Source organism: Danio rerio, chromosome 11 (genome assembly GCF_049306965.1).
Source record: "Danio rerio strain Tuebingen ecotype United States chromosome 11, GRCz12tu, whole genome shotgun sequence".
Taxonomy (NCBI): domain Eukaryota; kingdom Metazoa; phylum Chordata; class Actinopteri; order Cypriniformes; family Danionidae; genus Danio; species Danio rerio.
This window is the reverse complement of record NC_133186.1, coordinates 21,693,628-21,705,423: the sequence shown is the minus strand read 5'-3', so window position 1 is coordinate 21,705,423 and position 11,796 is coordinate 21,693,628. Positions and strand designations below refer to the sequence as shown.

The window sequence follows — 11,796 nt, the reverse complement described above, 5'->3', positions numbered from 1 at the left end:
CATACTAATTCTATTTTCAATCAGCCTACTATATAGGATGGATAGTATGCGAATTGGGACTCAAGGATCAATGATCTGTTACACCCCTATAGTATCAATACTTACTCAATAATGTTCTAACTTCATATTAAAGTATTTCCTTTCATATTTTAAAATTGTTTCAAATTTCCTCTCTAACTGTGTTTGTTTACATGCGGCTCAGCTAATCTGGCTAAAGTTACCAATTACCATTATCTGTGACAATATTTAAAGACCAGAGCTAAAACCACATCTAAAATGTCATGTCTAGTCACGTGACTGACTTTTTACATTTCTAAAGATGTGAAAATTGTACTGATAGTGTTATGTTTAATTGCAAAAGCCAGCACATTAGAACAGAGCATTAGCAATGAGGTGAATCAAGTTTACACAACATAAACGCATCCACTTACCATTCAAAAATGCAGTCCTTGTTCAGTGTAGAAGCTGTAACCACTTCTTCTACTTTCATAGTCCAATTCCGCTTTCAAAATGTAAGGCTTTAATCCGCTGCTGGTCATTTTCAATATTTTGACTGCATTAGATATGCTTGTTTTGTTGTTTCTGGACTGTCAGAGTGGCATAAAGGCCCCATACCCACACTCTTCTGGAAAGCAGCAGCTCATTTGCATTCAAAGAGACGTGCACACTAATGGTATGTTGCTGACTTAAATTTGACAAGTTAAATTTAACAATCTGTGGTGCGCTTTGAGCTAAAACTTTACACACATTCTGGGGATACCAAAGATTTATTTTCCCCTTTAAAACATCCAGAATGCTCCTATATTTTTTGCATTACTTTCTGTTGATAACCCGTCTGTTTTGAGTGTGATCTTGCAGCTTCTTCTTTCAGCCTCTGTGTCCACACTGCACGTCTGAAGGCATTAGACTCACTCACACACTGCGAGAACTGCTCACAATGACCTTCAGCTTATGAGCAATATTATTCACTTCTGAGCATTTAACCCACGTCACTAATACTTAACACTGATTTAAGATCTTCACGACTTCACTATTACGGACGGACGGACAGACAGACAGACAGTGAATGTATAAATAGATATGAGAAACTCCAAATACCTAGAACGAATAACAGAAATACAGATAGTATGACTAAACAGATAGATTATTATCTCCTCAGGACTTTAAACTCCAGTAACATGGTAATAATGTAAACATCCTGCTAAACATTGTACCAACAGCGACATCTGCTGGGTCAGAGATACTTATCATATACATCGCTCCAGTAAATGGCTTAAAATTACTATAAATATTTGGTGTAAATGTGCTTGGCCAATCTTTGTTTAGAAAAAAAAAACACTTCTTGTTTTATACTTCTATTTCAATTTGAATTTTAATCCAGTTTTATTGGTCCAAAAAGTCTAATTAGTCTTATTTCAGACAATATTGTAAGCATCTTCCAGCTCTTCACAATGTTTGGAGCAATATGTTTATAGTTTTAATGTGCGCCAGCTTGCAAGGTTTTACATTTCCTTTTTTTGTATCCATCAAACATCTTTATACAAAGTCATTTTGATATTAACATACCTCAACATAACCCGCCATAAACCTTTTTCGGTTTATATTATAGTCTCTGTGCTTTGACAGTTTTGCAGTTGAAATAATTTATGAAGGCTCTGGATTGAACTACACAACACAAAACTAATGTGCACATTACTGTTTTTAATTAATAACAAAAAGAGTTTTATGTGGTTCTCAAAACTCCAAATATTCCCCTATAGAGGCCATATACTCTGAAACTAAACAAACTCAACTTAAACAGATTTAGTTTATCATGAAACTGCTTTAATTCTGTACATTGCCAACATCAAAAAACAGACTAAAATGAAAAAAAATTAATATGAGCTCCTGAAAAATAAAAGAACATCTTAAGAAAACTGTACAAATGCAAATGTCTAGTCTCCGTTTTCCATCGGGCTGTCCTGGGTATCGTCGCTTTCCATCTTCTCATCATCTAAAAATTGTGTAAGACACAACAGACAGTATAGCATAAACAGAACATTCACAGAGCATCTGAGGCCTGTTGCACAAAGCCAGAGTGGGGTTTTACCCAGGTAAGTTTGCTTTTAATTTATATTAAGTTTTCTGGCTCAAAAAAAGTGGGTTGGTTTTGATCAGATCTCATCACCAAGGTAATTAGCACATGACTAATCTGCACCGGGGCATGCTTTTATTGTGGCTTCTCCAACCTTTGCTGCATTAATTATTTCTGCCTTATAAAAAGTATTAAAACTTCTGAAAATTCTATCTGTTATGCCAAGGTCACACAACAGTTTAAGCATGCAAAATTCTGTTGTAAGGTGCTGCTAAAAGGGGCGGGATTAAACAAGACAATTAGACATTTTTAAAAAGTGAGCGATTAGTTCATATTTTACATTTCTGTCCTGAGAGGTCATGTTTGGGTCTTCGATTTGTCTCATGGAGTCATGTGACAGGGTTTCTACAGGTTTCTCCAAGTCAAATTTAAGACCATTATGAAGCAAATTTCAGAATTTTATGGTGGTAAGGTTTTTCTATGGGTGGGCCAATGAAAAAGATTTTAACTTGCCTCATCGAAATTTTGATTACCACAGAGTTTATTCATTCATTTTTTTGTCGGCTTAGTCCCTTTATTTGCCACAGCGGAATGAACCGCCAACTTATCCAGCAAGTTTTTACGCAGTGGATGCCCCTCCAGCCACAACCCTGGGAAACATGCACACACACATTCACACACACACACTCATACACTACGGACAATTTAGAAGGGGTGTCAAAATTAATTGTTTCTTCGGTGCATTGCGATGCAGACGCGGACAATTCTGTAACGGTTCAGTAATAATCATAACCGGTTATTATGTACTGACGTCATTTATCTCCTATGCGCTCTGTCGCGAGGGAGGTGAGCGCGAGTATTTACAACACTCAGGCAACTCAGGGCCGGCACGTGGCATATGCATAGGGCGCTGTACATCCAGGGGGGCAACAGAAATGAGCGCGGTTCAGTTGGTTTTGTTTTCGATTTTCCTGACACACATTCAGTTATAGACGGCAATAACTCAAAAACCTCTTACCCTAAAAAGATCTAAAGTGTGTTTCCTACAAAAAGACAAAACTGGTTATGTTTCACAGCTGTCTTTCTTTTTTTTCGCTCGACATTACGAGCATTAAGCCCTCGCAATATGTGTTTAGCCGGGAGAGCTCGAGCTGAGAGGAGCTCTCCGTAAGGGGCCGTTGGAAAAGTGTTGGAAAAGTATGTTTGTGTTTAAATGAGAGACAGTGTGGTGCTGTGTGTCTGTGTGTCTGTACAGACAGCCTCCCCCCTAAAATATAACACTGTATTTAGAAAGCATCGTCAATGCACAGTGATGCACCGAGATATCAAATTGAACCGAATCGAAGCCATGATAATCGTAAACCAACCGAACCGTGAGACCAGTATAGGTTCACACCTCTACAATTTAGCCAACCCAATTCACCTGTACCACATGTCTTTGGACTGTGAGGGAAACCGGAGCACCCGGAGGAAACCCATGCGAAGGCAGGGAGAACATGCAAACTCCACACAGAAACGCCAACTGAGCCGAGGTTCGAACCAGCGACCCAGCGACCTTCTTGCTGTGAGGCAACAGCACTACCTACTGCGCCACTGCCTCGCCCACATAGTTTAAATGTGTCAAAACAAGCAAAATCTAGTGAATAATAGTTTTTAAAAAAACTATAATAAACATTAGGCACAACAGTTTATGGAAACTTTAAAAACGAATGTTATTGTAAGGAAGATAACTACAGTTTTGAGTAGGATGATTGGTGATTGATCTGCCCGTTTAACATAGGAAAATTAAGACCCGTTTAAAATTATTTAAGACCTACACAAAATTTCAGTAAATTGGCTTTTGAAATTTTAAACTTTTTAAGACCAAGCAGAAACCCAGTCTGATGTGATTTCACAGGACAGAATTCACCAAGCTTTGCAATGCAGCGAACTGTGCAAGCTTGCATTTCCGGTCTGTTCAATTCAATTCAAGTATCAAGAGTGAGTAATGGGACACTTTGATGTCCTTAGCATATGGTTTCCTCTATATTTATTCTTCCATGGCAGGGCGCCACGCCAAAATGAATCCCGCCACGGCTACATTACAGCCTCTCTTTCAAAACATTCAGTCGTGACTGTTTTTTAATAGCCGGTGATAATCGCAGCAAAACGTATTAAAAGGTAAGTGAATTAGAACAGCGCAAACTTTTCTGTAATCGTAGTAGTGCTGTGCGTCATTTGTTTAACCCTTTAAGGTGACGTGCTGGCTGGCTGACTGACAGGTTAGTGATGTGTGAGGCCAGCAAACACGACGTATAGCCGTTTCATTTTACTTCAGGACGCATTAATGCCGCTCTGTAGGTCTATTGGAGACATTCATAAATATTCCTAGCAAATCGAATAAATGTTGAAGACATACTTGTTACATAAACGCACTAAATCGCACTTCAGCAGCATTTATTTGAGAACGCATAAGAAGATCTGCGCTTGAGCAGCATATATTTGAGGGGGGCATGCAAGAAGTTTTGTGCATGAGCAAAAGAAATCGACGCGCAAGCAAAAAGATTCGAAGGCTCGTCGGCCAATACATAAATGCGATCTCGACTTGCGATACTGCACTCGATGCATTTGTCATTGAAATAATGCCACAGGTGGATAAAATCCTAGAAGAAACACTGTGGCGTTAATAGCAGGTTTGGCATGCTGTCCCAGAAGAGAACCCTGAGCTCGGAGATAAATGAGCCCAAGGCTCCCGTTTGGTCAATAAACATTTAATGGGGGTCCAAGATCAGGTAGGTCTTGAGAATTCAGGAGGAAAAAGAGAAGATGGGGTAAAAGGGGGTATTCTTCCAAAACGAAGATAAAGCAGTAGGGTAAAATTGGTCTATTTATGGTAAGTTTGGATCAATCTGATTGGATTATAACTGATTACGGATGAGAATCCAGCCATGCTTAATCATATCATATGCTCCTCTCAAAATTAATTCATAAAACTTTACTTATTTCTAAAGCACTTTTTCAATGTAGATTGTGTCAAATTAGCTTAACATAGAATTTCTGGTAAATTAAAACTGTGTCAGTCCAGTTTTCTTTAACATACATTATATCCGTTTTATATATTATATAGTCTGTTGCAATCGCATGTATATGAATAGAAGTCTATGGGGAGAAAAGTGCAGTGTGACCGTGGCTTTAATCTTCAACTGAGAGTGAACTGCACTGAACCCATCACAAAAAACACGTCTCATGTGATTGGCTGTTTGCTGCATGCATCACACATTCAGGTGCATGTGGTCCAGAGAAGAGCTGCAGCCGCATTATACTTTTTGCCTTCCATTCATACCCACGCAAATGCAGCAGCCTGGAAACACAAGCTTGTGCCACAAGTTACGCAGTTCGCTGCACTGCAAAGTTCAAGCTTGGTATACTCTGACCTGCAAAATGGCATCACGTGACTGCATGAGACCACATGACCTCTCTGGACAGAAATGTAAAATATGAACCAATCGCCCGCTTTTTTTAATTGTCAAATCATCTTGTTAAATCCCACCCCTTTTCCCAGAGCCATACGTCAGAATTTTGCATGCTCAAACTGTAGTTTGATTGTGGCATGAGCTTGCTTTTCCAGTCTGCCGCATTCACTTGTGTATGAATTGAAGTCTGGAGCAAAAAGTGCAACGTGACCTCAGCTTAATTCCCAAACACTGGACTAAACCCCGAGAGCAATCATATCAAGTGCTGTGAAACCACTTAACCTGATCTTAATTAGTCGGGATTTGTTTGGTTTTGTCAACCTGAAACTTACTCAGAGTCTGCACCCTTAGTTTGTTCAAACTCTTTTGTACAACAGGCCACAGGCAAAAATCTGATCTGAATAAAAACTAATTGTTGACAATGCAAAACAGTTCACAAGCAAATGTGTGTCCATTAGCCATCACTCAGTTAATACTACTCACTCTCCAAAGTCTGCTGAAGTTCCTGAATGGTGGTGAGGAGGACGTGGAACTGTTTCTTACGAAGTTCCAACTGAAGATTGGTTAAACAAAAATAAGATCAGGTTAAATATTTTAGTCTATGATGGTGTATTATTTAATTTGTAGAAAAAGCACAGTGCCTCACCTTGTCCTCCACATTCTCTTTGATGTGTGAAAGCTGCTGAAGGTCTTTGTCTAAAGCCTCAAGCTGCCTGCAGAAAAAAAGAGATCACAAAATAACTGGTGGGTCAATATACATCTCTGCCACTGGACATCCTGTTTGTCATTTTAAATAAAGAACATGCAGACTATTGATTTAATACACTAAATATACTTTTTCACACCAATCCTAGCATTAAAAAAATTAAAACTTTGATAGATAAGTATATAAATAATATATTCTAACTCTCTGGAAAATACAAATGTGTTAAATGAAATAAGAATGTCTCCACCAAACTTACTTTAAGGTCTCGTGTCTGTCTGGATGTTGCTTAATAACTCTGGCCAAAGCATCGTACTCTACAAACAAAATGGTTAAGTTAGAGACAGAAAAAAAGTCATCAAATTAAATGGTAAAAAAAATAATTATCAAAATGTAGTATACCTTGTCGGTTTTTTCGTATCCTTTTCGCTCTCTGGATTTCCTTTTTGCACTCTGCAATTTTTTCATGTGCTGACGCAATACTTTTCTCTGTATTGGAAGAAACAAAAACATTTTGCTACAGTAAATAATTGAATAAGTATTAATGGTTTGTTTGTACACCTAGTATTAACATGTTTTTTGTCACTATCAACCACTTTCTCAAAAGTTTTGGCAAAAAAAAAAAAGCACAATGTTCTCTTACCAGTTCCGGCGAAAATTTCTAATTGAAATTTCTAATTGATTTTTCGATAGATATTGTGATTTCAATTTGGTTTGCGATTTAAATTTGAAGTCAAGCCTCAGCTCAATAATCTGTATTGTAGCTTTTTAATGCTAAAATGCAGTGTGTTAACTAGTTTAAAAAAAAATAACTTAAAACATACTAACAAATAATAAGATAATACTTTCAAACAGTAAGCTCAAACAAAATGACCTTTCCTTTTTAAACAAAAAAAAATACAAAAAAATAATAACTATAAAAATACAGAACACTCAGCAAAATAATGCCAAATTCAAACTGCATGATTTTAGCCCTGATTTTTGACTCGACAACAGGTTTCAAGAAATTGCAAAAAATGCCTGAAATCACAGGCAAATAGGTACTCATTCACGCAAGTATCAACCACACAGTATGAACTATCAAAGACACAATCGGAGAGAATCGGTGATGTGTCGTAGACACATGTGAGATATTCAGTGTGCTAAACAGCTGGATCTGTCGACGATTCAAATCATGCCGTGTGAAATCTGCAGGCCAGCGGGAGGTTGGGGAACAAGTTAAAAGTGCTTCTATTTTGTCTATTTGGACCCCAAAAAATGGAGGAACAACTAGTGTAAATTTGGCAGGAGCACCCGTTTCTGTTTGAAGTGTCATCTGAGCAACCGGGTCGAAAAAGAAAAAGTTGAGGAGAAATTGCTAATTCCTATTAAAGGCCAAGTGAGCAAAATAAGTAAATTTTCTACCCCACTAAAGGCTTTATTCTCATTATATAGTTCATGACAAAAGATATACTACATTATTTCCATGTCACTTCTTCTGTGCTTGGTTTTGAGATGTAGTTTGTAGACCGGGACAAAGTTGTCGCCAATTCTTCCTATTCTAAATCATACAGTGTGAACCCCCCGTTGCCAATCCATCTTGCAGGGTAAACAAAGCAGCGATGAAATACTACCCCCGACAGTCATACAGGGTGAAAACATCTGTGACATGACTACTTTGAAAATCATGCAGTCTGAACTCGCCATAAAAATCACTGATAAAAGGCAGATTGAAAAGTTCTGATTGAAAATCAGAATACAAAACAAAATACTGCACTTTTGAATCCAACTTGATTCGTGAACAAGCTGAATTTTATCAGTTAGCCAGTTAAATCAATTCACAAATTGCACTGAACAATTAATTTGCGAATTGGATAGACATGTTTACGAGTCAACAAATAACTGATTTGAATGATGTTTTCAGTCTGAGTATCTCCCTTGAATGATTCACTGATTCAAATTATTTGATCAAAGAGAGTCTACGATAAACAATTCACAGATTTAACACACTGATCTGAATTTGGTGTAGTTTTGTAGCCACCAGAGCAGAAATGAAGGCTGCAGCACTCTGTATCATTTTCTATTATGCAAGGTTATTTTGCGATATTAGAAATAATTGAAAAAGCTTACACAAACACCCACCCTTTTATCCTGTAGGCATGGGATGATAACCGTTTTCAAGGTATACTGCGCATTGGAAAAGTAAAGTCCTAAATTTCTGCTTTACTCTTGCTACGGTATAAATAGAGTTCAGAACAACAGTATCTCCAGCAGAAAAGATATCCAAAGAGGTTGTTTTAAATTGGAAAGAAATCAATGATTCATTTTGAATTATTTAGCCTGGCATATTCACTGCTCCAAAATACTTTAAATCTTTATCAAAGTAAAATATAGTGTTCAAAGTTTTTGTTTTTACCCAGACATTTAAAAAGAATATAATTCAGAGCAGTAATCACAATACCATGTGTCCGTGATATTTTTATCCAAGGTTATAATATTGTCAGAAACATATACCGGCCCATGCCTAATATCCTGCCCTCAAAGTAATATTTAATATAGTCAAAAGATGTAGATTAAAACAATGAGTGCAAACAGGAATGTGTCTCCCTTGTCAGCATATAATCCAATCAACCCAAAAGAAAAAAGCAGGGAAGTCAACAAGAAGTCTTACCAATATCGGTATAGATTCCTTCATAATTCTCCATTTCTTTCAGGTTCATGTTGTACACAAGCAAGGTTTTCCCCATGGAGAATTCACACTGAGCCAAGGACATCATCATTCTTTGATACTGAGACATCCTGCAGACACATATGAATGATAAAGTAATTACACCCAAGGTCGTGGTAACTAATCAGTGGAATATTTTAAAGGAAAAGAAAAAAAAAATCTTATCAAGTCAGGTATATAAAGTTAAACCAGAATGTAAATTACCCCTCCTCTGGTGAGAAACTGGAGTGGCACCATTTGGTGAAGCTCTTCATGAGCACATTAATGCGTCTGTCATCTCCAGCTCCATCTCCATCGATCAGAAGACGCTTCCGAATAACCTCATCTGTGAGGGAGGAGACATAGATATTATTTAGTCTAAATATAGGTCTAAATAGCATAGCACAGATATTATACTGTAAATTGTATTCAGTGACTAAATGTGGAACAATATATATATATATATATATATATATATATATATATATATATATATATATATATATATATATATATATATATATATTCTGCTTGATTATTTTTGAAACAAAGTAAATCTCTAAATTCAGCAAAAAATCAGTTTATTTTCCAACCTTGATGCTTGATTTAACTGATTGATCCAACATTGAAAAGTGTCAGAAGGGTGCCATCAAATTTTCATATTATCGTATTTACATATTATACTTACCAATATATTTTATATCACTGTAATGCCTATCCAAAACCAAAGTCAGCGTAATAAATTATACTTATACATCTTGTAACTTGTTTTAGTTAATCAGTTTTAGCATGTGGCTAACTAACTGTTAGCTAAGACTCCTCATGTAGACATTTCAAAGGAGTTCGTTTAGTTTCCAGGAAATAAAAACATGGACGTACGCTACTGTAATAATTCCTTCAGATTTGCTACATAAATTACAATTACATGATAGTTAAGAAAAATAAAACAAAGGAAAATCTTACCATCAGTAATGCTACCCATTCTCCAGCAGGCTAACTGGACTGTTAGAAAAAACTTTATTGTCAGGCGCGCGCGGACACGCAAGGCATCAGCGCCCCGCCTCTGTTGCGAAGCAAACCCGCCGAGCTCACAACAGTTTTCTGAACGGCTAGCTTTTACTTTATTATTACAAAGTCATTTAAATGTTTTGCTGAAAACTCGTTTTAGACTAGTCGACTGATAGCGTGTCTTTCAGAAATACTGTATTAGTAGGTAGTTAGTTTAGTTTTTGACAGTATTGAGAAATGAGATTCATTTTCGCGAATCGGTTCATTTGAACAGTTCGTTTTAAAGTGTGGTTCCACAAGACTCGTCAATTTGTTTGAGCAATATCGTCAGTTCAGTTATGAATCATGATTTAGCTTTTTAAAAATACATTAGGAATCTGAAAAAGTTTTAAGTTAAAAACTATTGTCTAGTGTCATTTATTAGGCAAATAACAATCTAGCCAGCACATTCAATTTCTTCAGTCAGAATTTGGCCATTTCAATAATAAAAAATAATAATAATAAAAGCTTTACAATTTTCTAGCCTTACATGTTAAAAAGTGCATTTGAAAATTAAGGATAACAATAGCCTAATTAGTATTCAAATCAATTTTACTATAGGCCACCCTTTTTATTGCTCATTTTTAGTTTCAAGATAAGTTCCAAGATTTAGAACAAAAGTTACTTGTAAAACGTTTTCTCTGTTTACAAACAGTAGCGAAAGATGACGTCACTTATGTCAGATTGTGTGATTTCCTACACAGCTAGATGTTGATCATCAAAAACATTTGTTAGCATTGACCAAGACTGATTTGCTGAAGTCACACCGAAGCAACAGCCAACAGAGGATTATGCCTTTTTAATTGGTTATTTTTACTATTTATGATGGCATGTAGCAGTCAAAATACGACATATGAGCTCATGAATGGGAAAAATTCTGCACATTTGTCAGTAAGGGTTTTTTTTTCTGAACCCCCTCTGGCTACATAGGCTACATATAACATAGTATATTATGAAATAATAAGACGTTTTAAAATCCATCTTTCTTTTGCTTCGTCAGTTCAGTTTGTGCCATTATGATTCAGTTTATGAATACAAAGCTTTTTACGTAGATATGAAAATAATTCAACATGAATTAAAATGTGAATTTAAATATTTTAAATTTGCTTGACTGAGAATGAGGTAAAGTTGATTTTAGGACATCTTGGACATTCTCCATAATAATTTTATTATTATATAATAATTATATTTCAGAAAGGAATTATTTGCAAAAAAATTCTATGTAATCATACAAGGTATACCTGTAGGTCAGGGTTTCCCAAACTTTTTAACTCGCGAGCCCCAAAATAACAATGCCAGTGACAGGCAACCCCCAATATCCTCTGAGGTGGTTATAAATATATAAACCTTCTACACATTGGTGCACACATAGCAATAGACCCAAGTCTATTCATTATTTAATTTTGGAGAATGCCACTCGGAGACCATCCTTTATGTTAAGTTGTAGCCTGTATTTATTTTTAAAGTATTTGATTGCCATAAAGGTGTCAGAAGGTTTTACCTGGTGTTATAAAATTAATCTGCTTCATTTGATGCTTTTGCTGTGTCTTTAATCTAATCACCCCAAACTACAACATTGATCACAGTCAATTAAATTGTGCTAATGTTGTTTTGAAGTCATACATAGATGAGATTTCAGACGCAAATTCAAATTAGCATGGTAAACAATATAAAGACTGCTAAAATGAACAAATGTGTGAATATAAAACCAACTTTATTTGACTGCGCTAGCGACATGGTGGTACAGTGGGTAGCACTGTCACCTCACAGCAAGAAGGTCGCTGAATCAGCCCCAGCTGGGGTCAATTGGCATTTCTGTGTGGAGTTTGCATGT

At 36.4% G+C, this 11,796-nt stretch overlaps 1 protein-coding gene across 1 annotated transcript; it reads right to left on the bottom strand.

The window, feature by feature from the left end:
- Positions 1 to 1,802: 1,802 nt before the first annotated feature.
- On the bottom strand, positions 1,803 to 9,928 carry thoc7 (THO complex 7). The gene is given in 8 exon segments (NM_001003429.2): positions 1,803 to 1,993; positions 6,010 to 6,079; positions 6,173 to 6,239; positions 6,489 to 6,546; positions 6,632 to 6,718; positions 8,880 to 9,007; positions 9,141 to 9,261; positions 9,879 to 9,928. Coding segments are annotated over 8 exon segments (609 nt in total). The 5' UTR covers positions 9,898 to 9,928; the 3' UTR covers positions 1,803 to 1,934.
- Positions 9,929 to 11,796: the final 1,868 nt, after the last annotated feature.